The 25333-nt window shown below is 34.1% G+C and overlaps 1 protein-coding gene across 1 annotated transcript; it reads left to right on the forward strand.

Moving 5' to 3' along the window:
* Positions 1-381: 381 nt before the first annotated feature.
* LOC143238105 (uncharacterized) lies at positions 382-23516 on the forward strand. Its single transcript, XM_076478056.1, has 11 exons — positions 382-856; positions 1233-1317; positions 7666-7696; positions 9625-9778; positions 11867-12000; positions 12276-12366; positions 13229-13516; positions 15458-15649; positions 17408-17905; positions 19763-20344; positions 21474-23516. Exons 3-11 carry the CDS (start codon positions 7676-7678, stop codon positions 21836-21838), a joined length of 2325 nt encoding a protein of 774 aa, XP_076334171.1. The 5' UTR covers positions 382-856; positions 1233-1317; positions 7666-7675; the 3' UTR covers positions 21839-23516.
* Positions 23517-25333: the final 1817 nt, after the last annotated feature.

The raw sequence follows: 25333 nt of genomic DNA on the forward strand, positions 1-25333 counted from the left end.
GTCTGTTGGTATACCTGAATTACAAAAATGTTCACAGCATGAATCATCCTTCCATAATTGGCAGCATATTTGAGTTGCCTCACGAGACATAAAATTGTTACGATTGTACCGTTCATGTAGTTCAGACATGTACGATATGTCGTGAGGACACTTTTAGAACAATTATCAGCCAATAGACGTGACAAGTATTCCCTGTATCCATTTTACAAATTAATACTTCCATCCTGACATTATCTAGCGACCGAACCACGACCACGTGGTACAGAAGTCTGCAACGGGATGTAGCTTTCCTTCCTTTTGTGTTTTTCATGCTCTACTAGCTGCTAGCAGATACACGAAACGTTACGTGGCTCCCTGTTTCCAACAGCTGACCTACCTGGACAGTCATTATAACAAATGCTGAATGACGCGATGGAGCGTTACATGACTTATAATCTTTACCAGTGAGTGGAAGTGTTTGGACAATCACATAATAGTAATATGATGGAAAACAGAGAGTACCTACACACTGCGGATGATGTTTCTGGCAGCTGTTAAAGAGGTGTAAACCTGGAGACATTGGTACTCAGAAAGGGGTAGGTTTATGAAAATTTAAAATAAACTTAGTGTCCGGTAATGTAGGCTCCGCATGCGACAATAGTACAAGTTCCACTGTGTATATATATGTGTAAATCCACGACCCAGCCTCCCTGAAAAAACAAAACAAAAAAAAACGTGTGTGTTAATTCCAAGCATGGTGAGACACGTCCTCAAAACATCAGACGCATTTTGACAGAAAACCATAAGAAACATACAGAGATTAAAGTCCTTTTTTTTTCCTAAATGATGGCGAAGGCAGAAAATTCCATCCCTTCAAGTAAGTTACAATTTCAGACTAATTTAATTAATTTTTAACTTTTGAGTTAACAAAGATATACAGAACCAATGTCATACAGAAATATAGGAGAAAACGATTTTAAGTTCGCTTTTTACCTAAATTCCACATGCTTTCTTTCTAATCTGATTCCCAGATCAAAATAGCATCTTTGTAATATACAACTCACAATATTAAGCCATACCAGATTAAGATATTGAAGGAGAGTCGGTTACACGACATCACTGTGTCTGCTTTGTCCGTTTTTTAGCCTATAACCTTTCCCTGTTGTATGTTTCAGTTTACTTATAGTTTATTATCGTCCAACCCTGTTCTTAAAGTGATATTGTCATGTATTTCTTATACATTTTCATTCCAGTTATCTAAAGTCAAAGTTGCTAAAGCAGGAATAAATTGAGGAAGTTAAAATCAACTGTAGTACATGGAACAGGCTGAAACCAAAGGTAAGTAATAATACAAGTATCTACATTTATTTTTGTAATCTAGATATTGTATTCATAAATACACAAGACATCTTCTAGTTCATTGTGTCTGTCACTATCAACCTACAACAATCACTAGAATAAAAAAAGATAGTTCCAACTGTTGTTCGTGTCGTAAAAACTTGTTTGTTGGTCAGTATTATTTTCCAAGTAATCCGTATACCTGTTTTAGTAACAACTCACTGATCAACACTTCCCATACATAATGTGATAATTGGTCGATAAAAAGTGCTCTGATTAGAAATATATAGAGGTTGATATTTTAGCGAAAATTGTAAGAATACTTGTTTTGCTTATTCATATACTGCTGAGCAGTGGATCGAAATCTGTGATATGCAGGTATTGAGATTCAACGGAAAATTTTGAACCCTTCCCAAACATATCTATAACTTTGGCTGAGTTGGGCTCGGTAATGAGCATTGTTGTTGATAGAGGGGATTCGTTGTGACCAAATAACTTAACAGCGTCTTGTTCTCGTCAAGAAAAGGTTTCTTTAGTGTTCTGAAAAATTAAAGCGAAAAGTAGATCGTCGCTATCGTGTTACACTTCCTAACGTTTGTTTATTCAGAAGTAAGCACATAGCTACATACTGGGTTCTGACCACCACGGGTATCGAAACCCGGTTTTTAGCGGTGTTAGTACACAGACGTACCACTGGTGGGGATCCAAACATTTACGTATGTGTTAAACAGTAACACGTTATGACTTGCGTTAATTAGCCACTACAGTCGTGTACACGTTTAGGAATGTTATCTTAGTAAAGCATGCAGAGGTGTTTGAGTTTATTGATCAATATACTGTATTTCGTGAAATTGTTTTCGAACGATAAAACATTTTTGATGTAATTTTTTATTTAACTGCTTTTAATAAATGCAATAAAATTCTGTTATGCATGGTTTATAAACAAGTATCTAGAACATATTGTTCATAGATGAGTTTGTTTTTTTACTGTTCCATGCAGTTGAGCATGAAAAAGATTTAGCACCAGGTACGATTAGCGACGCTTGACGTACGTGCAAGGAACAGTTTTTTGTTTTATCATGCGGTCAAGAATCGGAACATCTATTAAGAACGTTTATAACTGAGTTCAGCTTTATTTCTGTTGAATTATTTTTGTCATACGTTTGACAAAGAAAATTCTTGTACACGGAAAACGTCTGTAATGTGAAAGTAACCAGTGATAATTTGAAATGATTCGTAACTTTGAACGTTTGTTTAAGGATAGTCGCGCAACGCTACACAAGAACTACCTGCACTAGCCGTCCCTGATTTTTGGCTGATAAGATAGAAAGAAGGCAGCTAGTTAATACGGCCTGCCGTTCTCTTTTGGACTACTCTTGTTTGACCGAATGATGGAATTTGACCATCGCACTTAACACATCCACGGTCCCAAGGTGAGGATCAGGATTTTTTGTGGCAACTGGACAAGAACACTGGACCCTCGGATCCGCAAATCGGTACACTAATCAATAATTCACTCCCCTGCCCAAAATTTAAACGTAAGCAACGACATTTAGAACGAATATTTGATGAAAAAGTAAGTGTTATTGATTTGAAAGACTCGAATGTTTAAACGAATCAGTAATGTTTAGAATCATTTGTAAGTTTAAACAGTTATGATCTGAATAACTGCTTACTGTAAAAATAAACAGTAACGGATTGAAAGGTATATAAACTGAAGTAGTAATGTAATTTCGTGGCAGTTATTTCTACATGAATTTCTGGCTATAAGCAATAGTGTTTACAGATTTTTCATGAAATTACAATATTACCAAACATTAAAATTGGTATTAATTTCCAAAAAACGTCATCTTATATTTCTCATTCGTGTTCAGCATTTAATTCTATAAATGTTTAGGCTAAAATTGTGTTTCATGTAATCCTAGCGATAATAATAATAATAATAATACACCTGCTGAAGTGATACCTCACTCCAAAGTAAGGAATTAAACTAGAGAAGGTTTGAAACCATTTCTTTAAATATACACTCTGCAAATATTCAGGTTATCGACAAAGAGCTGTAGAATGACTTATATATGCTGTTCCTTGGCAAACAGACGAGTTCATAAGTTTTAATTTTGGTAAATATATTTTCACAGTAATATTAAAACAATACATATGGAAGCGTAAAACGTTAGTTGAAACACGTCTAGAGGTTTTGGAATGTAACTAAACACAGAGACATACGATAACAACTGCCAAACAATATGCAAAGTAGGGTCATTAGCAGCTAATGTTACGTTTTATAATTTATCTTGACGAGTTTCCGATTTATTTTGTTAAGTACATCACGTATTACAATTTCAAATAGCCGAAAATTTTCATTCAGAAGTTAATTTAATATCAATATGTATTAAATTTATGATATTTGCTAACAAGATTGATACACACAATTTTCTTTTTTAACACAAATCAATTTTAATAAACAAATAATAATAATAACAGTTATTACAATTAATGGTTTTATATACAACAGTTTTTACAAACAATACTCACTCTTCTCTCTGGTCTGGAACTGAATCTTTTTTCGATGCTTCACAGAGAGCGAATTAATTCTATGCTGATACACACGAACAATTTGTTTGATGGCGACGTTAGCTATAGCTTAAGCACATGTATGTTTTTCACTGATAGAAATATCTAATCTCCTAAGTTAATTCACTGAATTTTGTAAAGATCGAAATCTATAAGCGTTCTTTGTCAAATATCTGTAGTTCCCGATTAATAAGTGTTTGCCACAATTATAACTTCTAAAGCTTATAGTACACTAACTCTATCGACCAAACAATATCTTTAAACAGTCTATTAGCGCATCGATTTATAAACTTTAGGCGAAGTTCCAGAAAAGTTCAGTTGGCCCAATTATATTTGAAAATACGTTAGTGCTTTCGTAAAAAACATAGATTTTTGATTCTTACTCTCCAGAATTTCCTACAAATTTAGAGAATAAGTGGGACTTGTGCAATACACATTTAACAATAGAAGTTACATGGATTAAACTGAAACAAACATAGATATTAAAATAAATCCATTACAGTATGCACACATAAAGATTTTCAGTGCTTTACTTTTTCTTTGGCATCCAGTTATGTACAGTCAGTAAAAATGTATATTTTGTGTATACCAACTGTATCTTTTGTTGTTTCTCAAGTTATATGACACTTTGTCGATGTCTTTTAACACTAGGATAACTTTTGAGCATTAACAGTGGTGGCGTCAAGGGGGGCTTGAGCCCCCCAGATGAGCCAAGCCCCCCTCAGCCCCCCAATATTGTTACCTACATAAAATAAAATATGGAAAACACAATCGTCGTTGTTGCTTAACAATTAACATCAAAGAGACATAGATCTGTAGAACTCAACGTCTTCATTAAGACGGAAGTATGTGTCATGCGTCCCATAGCAACGTACTGAATGCAGTGAAACTCATGCGCTGTATTGCCACTCCCTGTGTAACGCCATTCTATCTTGAGCATTGACAAAGATTAGGCAACCACGTTGATTTCAAGTTACAACAGATCATCAGGGAGTTTACTTGATAAACCAAATGGTTCACGGGTATTTACCCATTAATTTCATTTATCTTTTATTGAAAAGTAAAACATAGCATGCATGTATAAGCGTATTGTGTATAGGTCAAAACTATGAAGCATTTAGCCGGTGTTGTGTCCTCTGTGAGATCATTTTGCATTGTGTATCAGCCATCCAGAATTGTACTGATGATTGTGGCATACACTTAAAATTGTGACTTACAATCCATTTAATGTTATACTTATGATTAGATAATAACCTTACATGTTAATTGACCAAATAATATTTCAAAACAATTTTAGAATGAATTTTGAAATTGTCATTGGGCTATTTAAAAGTGCCTACTTTAATGTAATGTAGTAGTTACATTATTGTAACAGGTGCTTGTCACACTTATGATAATAAGAACAATATCACAATCACAGTTTGGCCTCTATGAATAATGTGAACTTATGAAGAAACCAGCCTTTCTGTGAAGGTCAACTGGGTGGAACTTAGGTGAGCTTTCTCTTTTACATATACACATATTTTCATAAACAGATTATTTCTAATTTGTAATAATGAATTATGAATCAGAGTGTGAGTTTCCAATAAAAAACTGCATTGAAAACGAAGTTCAAAATAGCACACCTTTTTGAAATGTACCTTGGTATATACATTATTATAACTTACCATCTACACTTCATATTGATGGCATTTTGGGAAGCTCCTCGACAGTTTACCGCAGCCCCCCCCCCCCCCAATGAAAATATCCTGGCGCCGCCACTGAGCATTAAAAAAGGTTATCTTCATTAGTTTATCATTAGTTAGCATGAATTACAAACATGGTGGATACAGTCACGATAAGGTTCCCGAAGGAGAGGCTGTCACAAAAATGTTAATATCCAATCAAAAGTGGACAATAAAACAGAAGAAATAGTAAGAACAGTATACTTTGTTCTTCTCATTGTAGCTACTTTCACTGTTTTGGATCGTTCAGCGATTGATAGGCTTAGATATCGTTGATCAAACCTCAACCAACGAGAGCCCAAGACATACTTGAATAACATTTATTGTTGTTTCTACTAAGTGCACAGAATGCTCCATATGTTGTGAACATGTTGAAAACCATTCTTACAGTGCAAATCAAGATCAAAATAGAATGGCCCTGAGAAACCTTGTTTTAGGAAGACTTTTCATCAACGCCAAAACAACATTTTGAGAATAAAAAAAAAAGTATAAGAAAACCTGAAATTAGAGAAACTAGTTTCGACGTTTTCTTCAGTCAGTCTTAAGCTGCTCGTGGGCATAAAGACTGGTCACTGACTTTTACACACCATTTTGAATTTGTTTTTCTATTGTAACGTCACCTGGTGGCACATATGTACCTGAAAGCTAGCTATTTCACATTCATTGTCCTAATCTAAATTATTAACAAAAATTAAATATCTAGCTTTTTTTTTTTATGAACAAGTTAACAACTGTTCAATATGCTTTCTTACCTGTTATCCGAAGTGTATGTTTTCTTTATAGCAAAGCCACATGGAGGGGAATCGAGCCCCTAATTTTAACGTTGTAAATCCGTAGACTTACTGCTGTACCAGCGGGGGACTATCCGAAATTAAGAGAATGTAATACAAACAAGTGATTTGGGATAATTTTGTAATGTACATATTTAAATAATTTATTTGAGAGTTCATATGTTGAAAAGTTATTTCTGCTGTTCAAATACTAAGTGAGAAAATAAATTTCAAATATATCACTGGAGAGAATATACAGGGTGACCTGTAAGTCCCTACCCATCCATATATCTTATGCATCCAGTGTATCTGTGTGTTGTCCCTCATTCTCGCTCCATAATATTATGCGACGTACTTGTCACAATGCGCTCTTCAAGTGTATGGCTTACATCGGCCACATTTCTCTGAAAAAAAAAAGAAACAAATTTGTAATACATGCGTAATTGAATATAACATAATAACATATGGATAGGTAGGGACTTACGGGCCACCCTGTAGTGTATATAGACTGTATCTGCTTGTGATGGAAGTTTTCGTATGAAACATCTTTTGAACACTGAGGAAATTGTACTGTTCCGGATAGATGCGATTTGTTTGTTTGTTTGTTTTGGAATTTCGCACAAAGCTACTCGAGGGCTATCTGTGCTAGTCGTCCCTAATTTTGCAGTGTAAGACTAGAGGGAAGGCAGCTAGTCATTACCACCCACCGCCAACTCTTGGGCTACTCTTTTACCACCGGATTGACCGTCACATTATAACGCCCCCACGGCTGGGAGGGCGAGCATGTTTAGCGCGACGCGGGCGCGAACCCGCGACCCTCGGATTACGAGTCGCACGCCTTACGAGCTAGGCCATGCCGATGCGATTCAGATAAACTTATTGTTTAGTACAATAAACTTGCTCTGTAATTCCTCAAAGGAATACACTAGACCAAAAACCCTGATATTGGTCCATAAAGGAACCAAACACATTTTATGTTTATACAACTAACATCTTGTGCCCTTTGAGAAACAGGTGCAGTAATAATTCTGAAAATTATGAGTACGTTCGTTTAGCTATTTAAGTTTAGAATATAAAACTATTTTTTCTGGCAGTTACGTTCTGTGTTTTTAGACTAATGTATTGTTGAAAACAAATATTTAAAGTTATGAACTGCGTGCAGCCACGTTTCTTCGAAACAGCAGTGCGTTCGTGTAGCCACTTATTTTTGTACTGAATAAGTTTTTTGTTCTTGGTATTATTTTTCAATTCTGAAACTGCACTCATTTTCTATTTCACAGGAACGAACTTATGGATTTTTCAGCTATAGAGGTTAGTTCTGTCCTGATTACTCCTCTAGTAACAAAGTGAAAATTATTTTCCAAAATTCTCTAGTATTAAGTGGTAATAAACCTTGAAAATTCCTAAAAATAACACCTTAGCTGGCATAATATCTTATGTCTACTCATATGTCACTATTTTATTAACTATTATTGTTTTTTTTTTTATTTGTCCATGTGAATTTTATAACTTCTATAAGAACAAAGCTTTATCGTATCGTACATAATGTTGAGGCTCTTCATGGAGTAGACGTGTCCGGACTTTGACTGTGAAATAAGCCATGAAGAATCCAGTCAAAACCTGATGAAGTTTGTAAAATAAGCGTTAATGAATCTAAACTGTAGCTTCGATTTTTCATTAATTAAATCTCAAAGAACCCAATCTAAATTGTATTTGTTGAAAATAATAAACCTTTACAAGTTCAATTTTAAGTTAATATTGTATTCGTCAACAAACCTTGACGCATCTCACCTAAAGTCGAAACTGTTAACTCAATAAGCATTGATGTGGCTCATCACAAAATCCAAACTGTACGAAATAAGCTTTGGCGTGCCCAATCTGAACTGTTATTTCACAATAAAACAACATATCTTTAAGTAAACACAATTTTCACTCGAAACCTGCACACCACTGTGTTGCAAGGAAACAGATACATGTGTTTAGATCGCCACAACAATCGTGTAATTTCACTTAAATATACGTTTGGGAACACAATTTGTGTTGATTTGAAACAACTTTTTTTAGAGATTTGAGTTAAACAGTGTTCTAAAAAATCTCATATATTTCTAGTACCTGAACAAAAGATCCTAAAATTCTTTTCTAATTGTTCACCTCGTCTGACCGGTTACAACAGCACCATAGCGGTGCGACTTTTGTGAAGAAACCAAGAAGTCAATATATGATTTCTTTTACCATATCTATTTTCCTCCCAGCTCTCAGTTTTGACATTTCCTTCTATTCTACCACCCAAGTTTCTTTCCAAGTTTTCAAAATGTAAAAAATATTTTCATGCATTTTGGCCATTAATACAGAAGAATATTTATCCCTTAAGTCTCGATTTTTTTTTTCACTTTGTCTTAACAATATATTTTAAACACTGATACATACAAGTCAAGATATTAATTTATCTCTGATTAAATTAGCAATTTCGTTTTCCTCGCTCCACAGGCGCGAAGAACTTAAATATTTATGACACAATTGTCCTACCAGGTTACTTCAGTATTGTTGCATCCAATCTAAAATCTAGTTTTCCGACTCCAGCTATTTGAAAAACGATTGTTGTCATAAGTAGTTTCAAATAATTGCATAAACCAGAGTGTTTTTCTTATAGCAAAGCCACAAAGTGCTATCTGCTCAGCCAACCGAGGGGAATCGAACCCCTGATTTTAGCGATGTAAATCCGGAGACATACCGCTGTACAAGCGGGGGGCGCATAGACCAGAGGTTATAATATAAAAGTACTGCTTGATATTACACTGTCAGTCTACACTTCAGTAACATTCAAGCATAAGCTCAACTGCCTTCCCTCTTGTCTTTCACCGCCAAATTAGGGACGGCTAACTCAGATAGCTTTGCGCGAAATTCAGAACAAATCAAAATTATGTCTCGCATCCTGTCAGGTACGTGTGCAATTACTTCAATGCAATATTCTTTATAACATTACGGGTTGACTTCATTACGTCGAATATTTTTCCCCTTTCTTAAATTCAATCGAAATTTGATAGTTCAGTATGTTTAAACATGGCTGGCATATTTAAATAACATGTTTTTTTGTGCCACGTTATTGTTTGATTTGTGGAATAAAGAAACCTGTACGCAGTATTGACAAACCATGCTATAGAGAAGTTATACTGGTGAATTTATTTGACGTGTAAATTTTAAGGCTTTCTCGCACCAAGTTTATTGTTTCATTTTTATAGGCCACAGCCTGTCTAGACCATAGTTTCCAGAAAGAAAAGGGGGGATTAGCTCAGAAAGGGTCCCTGGGTAAGCGTCGTCCACCATCACGTCCCAACATCAGATTCGTCACTACTTCAGTTTTCAACCACCATGAGGCTAAGGACATTACTTCTGGTAGGCTACGTTTTCGTTAATTCTTAAAACAAATTTTGTATATTATTATACTAGTTTAAGGCCATCAGAATTCATTAGCGTTTTCTATTATTACGCTCTTATGTCTTCTGTTATGTTTTAAAATTTAACATTCCATTAAGGTTTTTTATTTGTTTTCTTAACAAGTACCTTATTAAATAAATTACCTTGTTTAATAGATCAAAATTCATTGTTTTCCAACATGACTCTCACTTTTCCTATAAGTATTCCTATTGGCTAATGGAGTTACGTCCTTCTGTAGTTCAAAATATACGTCTTTCATCAAGTCCATCGACTTCTTTATACAATAAAATGTTGTACACAACACTGGGTAATATACTAAGTTTTTATTAATGTTTCCATTTACTTAACTTTGCAAATTGGTAAGTATACTGGAAAGGATAGAGTTTTAAAACAGTGGGAACAAGTGGTGCATTATCCAGTATTTTGTTTATTGTTTAACAATTCCGAACAAATTTATAAATACTGATGACAGGAATTTCTCCTAATTGATTACAGACTTAGGACAGAGTAATTGCACAAATAAATATTTATTTCGAACAAGTTATTTCTGTTTTGAAATCGAGTTTGTTTTGTTTGTTTCGAGGAATGCTAAATAGCTAAGTTTATAAACCATTGTATGAGGTTTTAGGCATTACTTTGAATGTTAGTATTTGATGTTTAATACATCAAAATAAATTACTGTATCTGCGGTGCATAGACTGCGTTTTTAATGTGTTTACAGCGGCTGAAGTGAAAGAAATTTGTTTCAAATTTATACACAACTAACGCATTTCTCTCTAACCCCTGGGCCCGGCATGGCTAGTTGGGTTAAGGCGTGCGACCTGTAATCCGAGGGTCGAGAGTTCGCATCCCCGTCGCGCCAAACATGCTCGCCCCTTTTAGCCGTGGGTGCGTTATAATATGCGGTCAATCCCACTATTCGTTGGTAAAAGAGTAGCCCAAGAGTTGGCGGTGGGTGGTGATGACTAGCTGCCTTTCCTCTAGTCTTATACTGTTAAATTAGAGACGGCTAGCGCAGATAGCCCTCGAGTAGCTTTGCGGGAAATTCAAAACAAACAAACTCTAACCCCTATCCCGCATCTTATTATTTCTTGTTCAAACCTTCCTGACGTCGCTAAAACGTAATGGTTTTATTTTCACTTTTAATGATTTTAGTCGTTTGAGAAGTTTGTGGTAATTTGTTGAATGTCTTTGAATAAAAAATCCTTTCTCTATTTTTTTCTCTCAATGTGTCAGTATGTTGGGAATTTGACGAGAAAACCAAATAACCGATTTTTTTTTGAAGCGGTCAAATGTTGTGTTGAAACTTATAAGTATAGGTTCATAAATATATAAAGAAAGTTGTTTATGTTTGTTCGCGAACCACTCTCTACCAAATTTTGTACGATGATACACTGGACCAAGGGGCAAGACACAGTCTGATAATTATCCGACGCCATCCATTATGGGCAATACCTACAGCAGAAATATTTTTGTTTAGCTAGTAAATTCAGTCTTTAAGCCAATTTTAATTCCTAAAACATGTTTTTAATTTATCTTAGATAATTTAGTTTTTCATTATAAAGTAAAACATTCACATTTTTTGCCAAATAAAATGGCAAACAAAAGCAGAAGACCAGCCCCTTAAAATGGCAGGTCTATATCTGAAAACCCTCACTTTTCACATGGTCAGTTCTATGTTTGGTATCCAAGAGTAGGATCACCATGAAATCTCTTACTTTGACTCAAAAAAAATATCTAATGCAGTCTATCAAGAAACACTCAGAGTATCGACAAATACTGAGACTGTAGAGGGAGAGAGATATTAGAAATAGTACTAAAATAAAACATAATTTATGTAATGTGGAATAAAGCAGGTGTGAAACAACGTAGTTATAAAGTAAGTTATGTCCGAAATAAGTTGTACACAAATAAAAATTCTTGGTTTAATTTGCTAGTTCAAGCCTTACATCCAGTCCTTAAGCCTCTGGACGTAGGACACGTAACTCAGCTTGTACAGTACATAATTTATTTGCACATAGTAATTTTTTATTATTTGTTTAACAGAGTTGCTCACTAATAACCATCAAGATTCGCACACATCTTTGCAAAGTTACGAAGATAAATTTCAAGAAAAGCAGCCGTCAGAATATAAATCATCGATTACCGAGTTTCCGGCGGATGATGTCACTTCTGTTAAAGTAAAGTAGTCGTCTATTCGATTATTGAACACAATAGAAAGTAGTACCTAATTTTGAAGCTTTTAACACTGTTAAATGTAAACGTTAATGTATAAACACATTTATGGAAACATTCAGAGGCATTAAACATCATAATTATTCGATAACTTTAAATGATAAACTTGAATAGTTAATCTGAATGTTAAGTAAACAGATGCTTACTATTTTACTCGCAATACTGTCTGAAACATGAATTTTAATTTGGTGAACTTAAATGCTACAATTATGTCTTTCAGCTCAAGATGCCATCAAATTCAGAAACAAATGAAGTGACACTTAGAGAGTCGCCACAGTCATCAATTCAAATGCAAGATTCTGCACTGAAGAGTGAGCTTTTTATTTTCTGGAACCAAGAAATATACTATTTTGTGATGAAATGTATTTTGCCGCTTTTAAGATAGGTTACTGGAACGCTAGCATTCGAAGGTTATTACACAAACAAATGTTAATTGGTATGAGCACTAATTATTCTGTAGCTAACTAGAACGTGGTGGATTTCTTAATACATAGAAACTACTCAACCGGAACGTGATGAATCAGCTTATATAGAAGCAATATTTGACAAATTTATCATTTATTAATTTGTCATTTTTGAAACACCACTTAAATAGCATGTAACGAAATTGTTTATATAGAGGAACTGCTTAACTAATAAGTGGTAAAACTTGCACTTTCGAAACACCACTTAAACGGAACATGATGAATCTTAAAAACTTTTAAACAGCACTTTCAAAGAACTTACCAATATGCAACCGTTAATAAAAGCACCAGTAAAATACAATTTCCATTATCTAAACACCACTTAATCAACTGTATTGATCGTTCAGCACCTGATCGTAGTTATGTAAGTTATAATAAAAAAATAAAGTAGCTACAATCATTACAATGTCAAACCTAATTAAACTAGTGATTAAATGATCATCATTTTAAGCTAACAATGAAACTTCTATCAACTGATTAAGTTTTGGTTTTGAGTAAACAGCGATAATCGTAATCAAAATAGCAAGTTGTGAGGGTAATTTGATTAAACTAGCAATTTAACTATAAGATAAAAATGTTTAGTGTATATTGTTGAATTTCACTACAGGAAATGCACAAGGAAATATGATATTACCACATCCAGACTAATGTTTAAACAAATCCTATGATGCCACGAATACTGTTTTAAGAACTATGACTTTTTCTTTAGGCCTACTTTCTCAAGACAACTTGTCTGTTATCAAACGTGGAGATGGCGTAACTACAATAACCATAGCTGGGGATTCGACAGTTACATTTGACACAAGAGCCAAACTTAAGCCTATTAATGAGGCACCTGTTCTCCCTGATAACCATTCACCAACTAAACATAAATGTCAAGACAATCGGGATTTTGGAAACCAACTTCTTGATATTAAGCCAACCGTGAATTCTAGAACTTCTCTCACGAAACAAAATGGAAGATTATGTATTACCCTAAAAGACGACACTGCTGAAGGTAGGTGTTCTGTAACGAATCAACTAAACAGAAAACGCTATTAAAGGTAGGTATTTAGGAGTATATTAACCTATGGGAAGTTGCTGCCGAAGTTTGGTATTCAGTAATGTATTAGCCAAGAGAAGTCGCTGCTGAAGGTATCTTTCATACAATAAGGTATTAACCTGACAGAAGATACTATTGAAGTTAGGTATTCAGTAATGTATTTACCAAAAAGGAAGTACGTGGCGAGTTATCTTACAAATATATATCAGGTCATCCCTTAATTAATGTCCGATTTTAGATTCAGAAAAAGAAAGGATTTTAAACGCTTTTAATGTTATTTAATCAATAATGTATGATCCATTATTATTATTAATCACTTCTTGCAAACGATTTACAAGCTTCTGAATGTCGCTTCTATAAAATCCTTGGAGTTTGGAGGAAAATAAAGTAGAGAGGGTAGCTTTGACATCTTCATGTGTCCCAAGCTCTTTTTCATCAAGATAGTTCTGCAAACTTCGGAATAGATAATAATCACATGGGGCAAAATCTGGATAATAAGGAGGATGTGGAAGGTTTTCCCAGTCCAGCTCTTCAATCTTTACAGATGTGATCCTTGCTATATGGTGCCGTGCATTATCCTAGTGTAACACAATACCTTTACGATTGATCAAAGCAGGCCTCTTTTCTTTCAATGCAACATTCAAGCGCTCTAACTGTTGACAATAGAAGTCTGATGTAATCGTTACATTGAGTGGCAGCAACTGAAAGTGGATCACACCAACAATATCCTGCCAAACGCTTAACAAGATTTTCCTAGGATGAAGGTCCATTTTGGGCTGTGCTTTAGCCAGTTTACCTGTACTCATTGTTTGCGGCATTTAACATTTTTTATAATATATCAATTTTCCATCTCCAATCACTAACCTGTCCAAACTAGGTGATTTACGTTCATGAGAGTGCAGAGAAGTGCAAATGTTCACTCTTGCTCTAAGGTTGGCTTCTGTCAAATCATGGGGGACCCATTTTTCAAGTTGTGACATCTTTCCAAGCTGTTGCTGATGGTGGTAAACGGTTGAATGGGTTGAATTAAGCTTCTGTGCTAGTTCTTCAACTGTTACAACACAATCTTCATCAAGTTCAGCCAGCAGCAAGTTATCATTAAACTCAACAGGATGACCTGAATGTGGCACATCACTTAAGTTGTAATCACCTGATCTGAATTTCTGAAACGACTTCGACATTTTCTTTCATTGAGGGACTCCGCATCATAAACACAATCAAATAAACCCTTATGAAGATGGATGTGTCTGAGGAGCACATAAAGCATTAATGCTTAATGTGCTCCTCAGACACATCCATCTTCATAAGGGTTTATTTGTTTAATGACCTGAAAAAGTGGAGTTGGGTTAGTTTCTTTTATTTGTCTCAACATTTTTATACATGTCCTACTACTTACCTTAGTCATTAAAGCCTTCTACAAAGACTGAAATAATGATGCACTTTCTGTATTAAAGTTTCGCACATTACTTATGAGATGACCTGATATATATATATATAAGTAGCTTAAATATTATTATATTAATTACATTAATTATTAATATGTGATAAAAATAAATCACAATAATTAACTTAATATAAACGTTAAATATATTTATAATTATAGTGACTAGTCCTAACCTAAAAGGTAAAGTCATAAAGGAAATTGTTGATAGCTCCCAAAAGGGTTGGAGATATCATGAGAAATCAATTTTTTTTTTTAAATCAAAAATGGTCAATTGTTCTTTGCTGTTTACTAAATTAATATCTAGTTTATCAAAATTACCTTCTTACAACTGGCTGCATACAGTTTAAAGCTTATCTTATGTATGACTAAAAATAGTCCCTGATACGTACTTTAAGAAACTTTTCAGACGATAAAATACAATATTAAAGAGTGTGTTTGATTTTTTGAAACAGTTGGAGCCCATGATGATGATTGCCCCTGGTTACAAACAGTCCAATTACGCCATGTGAATGTCGAACCGTCCAATAGGGGGAGTACTATTGTTTATATCAGTCCTTGGTCTTTTACTTACGGAAATGAAATTGCTACGCCTAGTCTTGTATCTACTAAGGTTACTAATTCTTGTGAACAGAAGAAGGAAACAGGTTTGTGAAGAAATAAATTACATTATAATGTCAGTCTGATACAAAATGTCAAAAATTACAATACTGCATGATAAAAAACATTGGATACAATGCTACAAGTTATAAAAATAACAGGAAAACAGTACGATGTGTGGAAAACATGAGGTATAATCGTATAAGGAGCGAAAGCATCAAATACAATATTACAGAATGTAAACTTATAAAACACAGTACTTCAATGTGTGAAAACAACAGCTACAACACTGCGAAATGTAAAACAAATGCTACAATTCTACAAAAACGGATAAGTATCAGCCACAGAAGTATAAAGTGTGAAAATATCAGCTGCAACAATACAAAACATAGAACTACCAGCTACAGTCTTATAAAGTGTGAAACTATCAGCTACAACAATACAAAACGTAGAACTACCAGCTACAGTCTTATAAGTGTGAAACTATCAGCTACAACAATACAAAGTGCAAAAACAGTGCAACTGTAAAAATTGAAAGTATTTTTGATACACAGCAAAAAATAAGTTAACCATGAAAACTGAAAATGGGTCCAAAACTTAGTCTTGTTAAAAATACGAGAAAAGATGTTATTTTATGCAAGAATGAATTCAAATCATTAGTTATACGAATTATAAATTCAAATAAAACATTATAATCTGGAAGATAATTTACAGTAGTGATAATGTACGGAATACAAGTAGGCGAGAATCTAAGCAAATGAAATTACAATTTTATACACCTGAGTAAAGTACGTCATTTAATACAGAATATCATAATAGGTGCGAAAACATTAACTTACAGAGATAAATAAATTAAAATTGAAAACAAGTGTTCCGTTCGGTGTTCGACGTTTCTCAAATGATGATAAAAATATCAGTATTTGCGAAACTTCGAACACTTGTTTTAAGTTGTTAACGTATATCCCTCTTAGCTTTTGTACGTGAATCTTATACTCCATGGATTTTGATGGGTTTTTAATTAGCGAAACTGTTAGAATGTATTCATTAAATCATTATTTCCACAGTGTATTAAACTTCCATCATTACGTAAACGACGAATAACTTAATGATTACGTGTGATTAAGTAATAGTATTTTCAATAATATTTAAAAAAATCATAGAGATTTAATGAATACTTTCACTGAAGTTATATATTATTATATGATAAAACCACATTAATATTTAGTGCTAATGAATCGCTTAGTTCTTTTTTTTATGTTAGAATTATAGGTAAAAGTTTCATAGCGTACATTATGGATATATTGATTTTAGAATATTTTGTTTTATTTCTCTCTTTTTTCTCCATGCCTTTATTTATCAAAACAAACTTTGTAACTGTTATGTTGAAACTTAGTAGGTTTTTGAGTATTATTTGTGACAAATACAACACAATAGAACAAAAAATATACTGTTTTGTGTAAAAATACTGCATAATAATAATTACACATGATCTGGCATGTTCTTTCGACAAGCTCATGGAATACACAGAGATAAACCTGATAAAGGAACGTTTTTTGTAGTTTTACCTAAAAGTGCGAGGTTATTCAGTGCAGATAGTAACGTTTGGTTTACTCGTACTTACTTAACGTTCGTATAATTCTCAAAGACAATACTTAGAGATAGTAAAAGCTACACTGGCCTGTATAGAAGACACATTAATCTAAACCGTCCAAAAAACAATTAATATAGTTACAAATTATTGTTTGTGGTTGATTAATATAACAAAAACAAGGTCAGCAATTTCATTATCTGTGTTTTTATTATAGTGACAACAACTGACTGTCAAGATGCAAAGCAAATTAAGAAAGAAGAAGGAGTCTGCCTTGGGCCAGGTAAATCCTTCTCAAAACTGACCGATGGATCAGCCGATCAGAAATCCAAGCATACACAGCCAACTATAGTGCTACATAATAGACTAATAAATCGAAGGGAAATTCTGCCCGTTCAGATTCAGACTTGGGAACGACGCATGCAATACTCAAGAAGTAAGAATAGTGCTGCCAACAAGCAGGTAGAAAGTAAACACAGAAATGATATGAAAAAATACTTCAAAAATTTTCAAATACACGAGAAAAACAGTCCAGCACATTTGGTGATTAGTAATTCAACGAATGATCATAAATCCTTCCAAGAGTCACAAGTGTTTAGTACTAAAACTAGCGGTACACGCAATTTTAGCGAACACGACACAACTACAACTTATGCCGAGTGGATGGCGAAGTTAGCGAAAACAAAAAAGAAAGATATTGATTGGGCTAGCTATGGTAAGCAATTATTTCATAAAATCTCCTCACACAGTAAGTATCAGAATTTATGAACTTATGTGTCAATAAAGCCCTCCAATTTTTATTACAATCCATTAGTTAAGGTAGTATAATATGTAAATTGAGTACTTTATATTAAAGCATATTTGGAATATCATCACGTCATTATAGACCATATCATTACGTCTGGTCATGCTTTATCTAACAGCCGTGCATATTGACAATAGCCTTGTAATATAGTTTCCATTGTAAAAAGGCCGTCGTAAAGTTTTCATGTACAAAACTCATCACTCCTCCCTACATACATTCCATAATCAATCTAGTGTACGAAGACGATGGTTTCGCGTATTCTTTACAACAGTTTCATCGTAAGGTTATTTTGTTTGTTTTTATAAATTTTGCGCAAAACTACACGAGCTCTATCTGCTCTAGCCGTCCCTAATTTAGTAGTGTAAGACTAGAGGAAAGGCAGCTAGTCATCACCACCCACCGCCAACTCTTGGGCTACTCTTTTACCAACAAATAGTGGGATTGACCGTCCCATTATAACGCCTCCACGGCTGAAAGGCCGAGCATGTTTGGTGTGACGGGGATTTGAATCCGCGACCCTCGGATTACGAGTCGAGCTCGTTAACCACCTGGCCATGCTGGGGCTCATCGTCAGAAATTCTGATTTCACCAAAGAGTAAATTAGGTATGCCCACTACATTTGGCAAAATAAACCAAGAAATAATTGTGAATTCTGTTTAAAAAAATCAAGTCTGTGCTGAGAAATAAATGGAAAGGACACAAAGTACGATACATAATAAAACTACTAATATTCCAAAACATTGTGTGTACTTGTGTTTGACGTTAGACTTGTTGCTATCCCTAAAGTTACGAATTGATCAATCTGAGTCTAACTTCTCAGCACTTATTTTCAAACTGATCAATTCATTCAAGATGATATTTTAGACTGTCTAAGCCTCACATTGCTTAGTTAAATTAGTAGTGTCAGATTTACTCTGAGCAATTAGTTTGATAGGCAGAACAGGTGTGAACTCAATAGAATTACAAAGGAATGAAGGCAGCCAGAACAAAATCAATGTGTTGAATCGTGTGCAATGTTTTCCAATACCATTAAGTACAAAGGACCTCCATGCCTTGACATTATATATATATATATATATATATATATATATTACGTCAGAAAGGGCTGTGACATACCTTTCCATACGTGATCAATTTTCAGTAGCATCACACAGCGTATGTAAATCCAAACAATGTAAACACGTATATTTTAATATAAGCCGGTCCACTGCGACTTTCTGTGGGCTGTTGTTGTCATGCGAGTTATTAATTTGCAAATTCAAAGTAGTTTTAATATAACGTACTTAGTCCTTTGTACACTTCAAGAAAACGACATAACATAAGCCTTCTGACAAAGGTTTGTGACAAATATTCTGCTCTGAAATTATACATAAAAAAGAAATAGCTAAACGTAATTTTATCATAATTTTCACTCCATTTCAAGTTTTTTTTGATAAAATGGTAGATCTTGGACATGGATGCTGGACACATATAATGTTTAGCGAACAGTAATTTGAATAGTTACTACTAAACACTAACATAGGTGTTTAGTGGGTATAAAATAACTATTAAGTGAATACTAATTATGGTGTTTAGAGGACTGTAGTATGTTGTTTAATGAACACTGACTTGGGTGTTTAGTGCACATTAATTAGGATTAAAAAGCATTTTTGTTTTTTGTCAGCCGAGTCTTAAGAGTGAAAAAAAAACGTATTTAGATGCACACACACACACACATATATATATATAATGGATATGATCTATAGAATTTTTTACATATTATTTTAGAATTTGAGAGAGACAGAAGCTCACGTGAAAGAGTTCACCAACAAAAAGTTAAATTAAGAAAAATCTATACATTTTCGGCATTAGACAAAACAAGAGAACAAGAACCATCAATACCAAGTACCGTAAAATCAAAGAGTTTATCGACTCACGATGATTCGTGCGCAGGACCACCTCTGACAGGAAGATGCAAACCTGGTAAAGACTTTATAAGAATAAAGGCAACTGAGAAAGAAGAACAGTTTCACTTGCTTTCTCATGCAAGGGAAGTTGGTTCATCTAGTAGTAAAGATCGCGGACAATGTGATGAGTACTTTAACAATTCAATCTATAAGAAAAACCAAAAGGAGGAAAAGATTCCAAACCGTGATATGACAAAGCTCAACTCTGGACATGCAGACATAGCTCACTCATTTAATTCACTTCTCAGAATTTTCAAACAACGTGAAGACCAAATAGGCGGTCATTCTCAAAGCAAAGATTTATTCACAAACCGGCTTCAACAAGAAACAAGTAGTCAGGTTCTGGAGAAGAGGCCTGAACCAGAAGGAAGAGAAAGGAAGGGATCTGAGTGGGAGAAACCAGGTAAGTAATGTTAGAAGTTCACATAATAAAAATATGGCTTAGATAATTACTTAAATAAATTACTTGAAGACTCGATAAAATTGATATGGATACTCAAAAGAAAACTTTAATAACGTGTGGACTGTATATTAATCAGGTTTTAATGTACAAACATATTCATTTCTAATTTAGAACTGCTAACCAGAGGTTGAGCAGTACTATTATTATCAGGATAGCGAGATTGACTGTTATATGAAACGTAACCACAGTTGAACGTACGAAGTGTATTAAATAGCATAATGCTTCTCAAACCTTGGACTGGATGATACGCTGTCCAAGATGTTAACGACTAGGCCAATGTGACACTGTTTGAAATCATGTGTATGCTGTACATTCACTGCATGATTTTGAAAGGTAGTAGACAATAACTGGAGTGTTTAGTAAACACTAAGATAGTATTTAGAAAATACTAGCTGGCATACTTACTGGACACTAACCTGATTTTCAAATTTAAGCAGACATAGGAAGCATTCGGTTCTGCAATAGGAAGAACATAGCATTTAACGGTAGCTTGAGTGTGCTTATAAAATACACATAAGTATATACAATGATATAATAATGAAAATTCTGTTGAATATCATTCAATTATAAAGTTCTACATTTCGCTTTAAATACTGAAGTTATTATTCGAATATATATGACTGATTATAATAACGTCAAGAATATTTTCAGTCTGAGAGTAATGTCCTGTGTATAAACATTATAACTATTTTATATATAATTACGTTAAGCCTATTCAATGAGACCTGGGAAACAAACAAGACTGCGATGCCCCACGGACACAGGAGAAAATGTGAAAAACCTCAAAACTTTATGGAAATTACATCACTTTATATCTTGAAATATGACCTGAATGTAGGAATAATGCAAAATAACTTCTTAAGTGAAAGTGCTGTTTGCATGTGTACGGGACTGCCTTTAAACGTTCTCACTCTGTGTAATTGTCACGACGGGACTGCCTTTAAACGTTCTCACTCTGTGTAACTGTCACGATAGCGACGAAGACATTTTCGTTGTTCTTATATGTTTTCCTTCATCATGTTCTCTGTCAGGACAGACACGTGCATTATATGTAATCTTTCGTCTACAGGTGATGAGAAATGGCTACACTTAAGAAGTAATGACCCCAGAAACCTGCAGTATTTGAACTTAAGTGACGACATCTCCGAGACGAACTCCAAAAGCAGCGATATTTCTGTTTCTGTTAGAGTTTTTCACGCAAACGGTGATTTGGGAAGAGTCTGTCCAGCGGAAAATCTGAAGCAGTGTTCGAAACACCATAATATCTGTGATGACTTCCAACACCAGTTCTTTAAAAAGGACTCGCCGAAGAAGTCACATCAAAGCTTTACGAATACACATGTTATTAATGAAGAAAAACCAGAATGGATTACGAAAGCCGAAAAATTTCAAAAAAAGCATCAGTCATCAGATGTTTTTTTAAACACATCCTAGAGTGGGAACGACCCACGTATACCCATGTAGGAAGACACAAAGAAATAATTAAAATCGTTGACTTCTTTTTGTTTTTTTCAGCGATTTTAACAGTTTTTTTTACATATTCAAATTTAATAACATTGTGCCCGTATTTGTTTGTAATTCATAGAACTCCGTATATTAATCTTTATTAGCAAGAATTAGTTAGATATATGAAATAATAAACAATTAAAAACAGTTTTATAATATGACAAGATTATAGATGTTGGACAAATGCGACTATACTTGTTATTGACAAAAGTAGGTCGAAGAATTGAAGACCAAAAATATGTTAAATGCATAAAAAGTTAACATGTCAATTATTCGAAATAATTTTTTTTTTTGTCAGATAACGAAGAATTGGAAGGTGGTGCTAAAACGAATAGCTTCCATTTTTCTGTATATGTCTTAGGTTTATAAATTATACGACTAAATGTGCACAAACATGCACGTCTATGAAAATATAGGACATGGTGATACAGAAATGTAAATACGTTCGACTGTCACCTGTTATCTTCCATAATGGGTATAAAAGCCATAATTCTTGTTTGGATTTTAATTGATGTTTTTCCCTCGAGACGTCTTTCTGTCAACCAAATCGCTTGAAATTTTGTATCGACTGTTTAGACCTAATGTTTTTTTAATTGAAGGGAAACGTCAGATATAACCATAAAGACAAGCGCTCCCCACGTGACTGATCAATCACATTCAACATAAGGGAGACCATAACAACTAAATATGATATTTTTCTATCAGTGAGGGACATTGCTGTTGTTAACTTTTTTCACAACGTGTAGCGTCACAGTGATCTTTCAGGGACAGATTAGGTATTATTTCTGCAGAAAAAACAAAAGAACAAAGGCAGCTAGAGTGAAGTCATCTTAATACTTTGCTGTACCATAAGTTATGTTAAAAATTGCATAGATTCAGAGTAAACGAAAAGAAATTAACATCAAAATAAGAAAGTGGAAAACGCATGGTATTCGTCCATACTTCGTGGACCAAACTGGAAAGCTTGAAGACGAGAGTAGTACTAATATGATTTTACGAATTCTCAAGCAAAATCTGACGCTGGTAAACAAACATATAGCAACTATCCAATTTCATGATAAATTATCAATCTAACAAATATTATGGTAGACAGAATGAAAACTTTTTTGTATATACTAGTTTTTGTGTTTAAAAAATAGTGTTAAAATGCGTATAGATTGTTATAACACTCAGTAATGACTGGAAATTTGAAAACACGAACGAAGCGCGGAAGATAATAGAAATAATAACTTGGTTCGTCTCTAAATATGTGAAAAATTCCTGAACCGAATCACCTACAAACAACTACATGCCCGACATGTATGGCAATGTTCCTTAATATTAGAGTGATACAGAACACCTAAGCTGGCGAGGCATTGTTGCAATTTTGTCAAGCCGAAGGTGATTAAAACAAACTTCACTGTAAGTGATTAGTCATCCTCGTTAGGCTTAAAAAGTTCTACTGCTTGACCGGCTTAACACTAAATTTCTTACATACATTAATATTGATAAAAGTGCAATTAAAATGCGTTTTAATTGAATTAACATGCATGATATGTATGATGAAAAAGTTTTGTAAAATATAAGTTTATTTCAGCGACTAAATTTTTGTAAAATATCAAGGTAAATAAAGCAAGTGTGATTAAAAAGTTGTGCTTTTAACCAGGCTTTGTCTCCGAGAGTAATTTTAAAGTGCAGAAATACGTCTAAATATCATGAATAGAGAATTTGTAGGGGGTGTAACAGTAGAAATTATTACAGTATTAATAATTTTGGTGTTATAAGCCCCATACTAACTGCTGACCACTGAGGTGGCATTTATATTTACTTGCTTTGGATTTTGCACAAAACTCATCACTCCTCCCTACATACATTCCATAATCAATCTAGTGTACGAAGACGATGGTTTCGCGTATTCTTTACAACAGTTTCATCGTCAGGTTATTTTGTTTGTTTTTATAAATTTTGCGCAAAACTACACGAGGGTTATCAGCGCTAACCGTCCCTAGTTTAGCAGTGTAAGACCAGAAGGAAAGCAGCTAGTCATCACCACCCACCGCCAACTCTTGGGCTACTCTTCAACTCTAGAATGACTCATTAGTTCGTCAACGTTTTGTCTTATTAATAACACCTTAAGTTGGAAAACGTATATGGAATCTACCACTAGGTGGCTTTCTATCAGTTTTTTTTTTTTTAAATTTAGCGCAAAGCTACACGAGAGCTATCTGCGCTAACTGTCCCTACTTTAGTATGTAAGACTAGATGGAAGGTAGCAAGTCATCACCACCCACCACCAACTCTTGGGCTACTCTTTTACCAATGAATAGTGTGATTGACCGTCAATTTATAACACCCCCACAGCTGAAAGGGCGAGCATGTTTAGTGTGATGGGGATTCGAACCTGCAACCCTTGGATTACGAGTCGAGTGCCTTAACCACCTTGCCATGCCGGGCCAGGCTTCGTAGAAGAACTAACGTTTGAAGTTAATTCACTGAAGTTAAACGGTCTGTAATGATCAAAATCTCAAAACATGCCTGGTCTAATATCTATAGTTTCCCGATTAGCAAGTCTTTATCACAGTTATAGCTTTCGAAATTCATAGTATTCTAACTGTAACAAAGTAACAATATTATGAAAACTGTCTCTTGGAGTGTAGATTTATAAACTTTAGATGAGGTTCTCGAAAGTCTAGTTGACAACAATAATTTACGTCCACACATGGTACATTGTTTATCCTTTCACTCGAGAATCTTTTACAAATTTAGAAAATAGATGAGAATTTCGCAATACATATTTAACACACTAAGTTACATGCATTTGTAACTATATATTGAACTGAAACAAACGTAGATATTGTTACACATTATAATTTATCTCGGACGAGTCTCCTTTAAGTATTACAATTTCAAATAGCCGGAAATTTGAATTTAAAAGTTAATTAAATGTCAATATGTATTAAATTTATTATATTTTCCAACAAGATTGATACACACAATGTTTTTTCTTAACATAAGTATATTTTAAAATACAATAAAGAACAATACAATTGTTATAACGATTATTACAAATAGTTTTATATATGAAAAAAAGTATAAACTCAAACAATATTCAGTCTTCTATCTGGTCTGGAACTGAATATTTTATCGAAAGTCTAATTTCACGACGAACGAATCAATTTTATATTTTTACACAGAAACACTTCACTTGAATCGAATGCTAGCTAGCTCTATTTTTGTTTGATCTAACGCTGTTTACAAGCTTATGTTTTAGAGGAAGATAGATATCTAATGCCCTCAGAAATACTAACGTTCGAAGTTAATTCTCTGAAAGTGAACTGTTCCCAGTGTTCGAAATATATAAATATTGCTGGTAAAATATCTGTAGTTTTCTGATTAATAAGTGTTTATCACGATTACAGCTTCCGAGGTTTAGAGTGTGCTTAC

Source organism: Tachypleus tridentatus, chromosome 13 (genome assembly GCF_004210375.1).
Source record: "Tachypleus tridentatus isolate NWPU-2018 chromosome 13, ASM421037v1, whole genome shotgun sequence".
NCBI classification, from domain to species: domain Eukaryota; kingdom Metazoa; phylum Arthropoda; class Merostomata; order Xiphosura; family Limulidae; genus Tachypleus; species Tachypleus tridentatus.

Excerpts from the sequence above, each read along its gene's own strand:
- LOC143238105 (XM_076478056.1), top strand. The coding sequence starts at position 7,676 with ATGGATTTTTCAGCTATAGAG. Across the intron at positions 9,779-11,866 it reads GGCTAAGGACATTACTTCTG|AGTTGCTCACTAATAACCAT; the intron begins GTAGGCTACGTT and ends TTTGTTTAACAG. Across the intron at positions 17,906-19,762 it reads TATTGATTGGGCTAGCTATG|AATTTGAGAGAGACAGAAGC; the intron begins GTAAGCAATTAT and ends ATATTATTTTAG.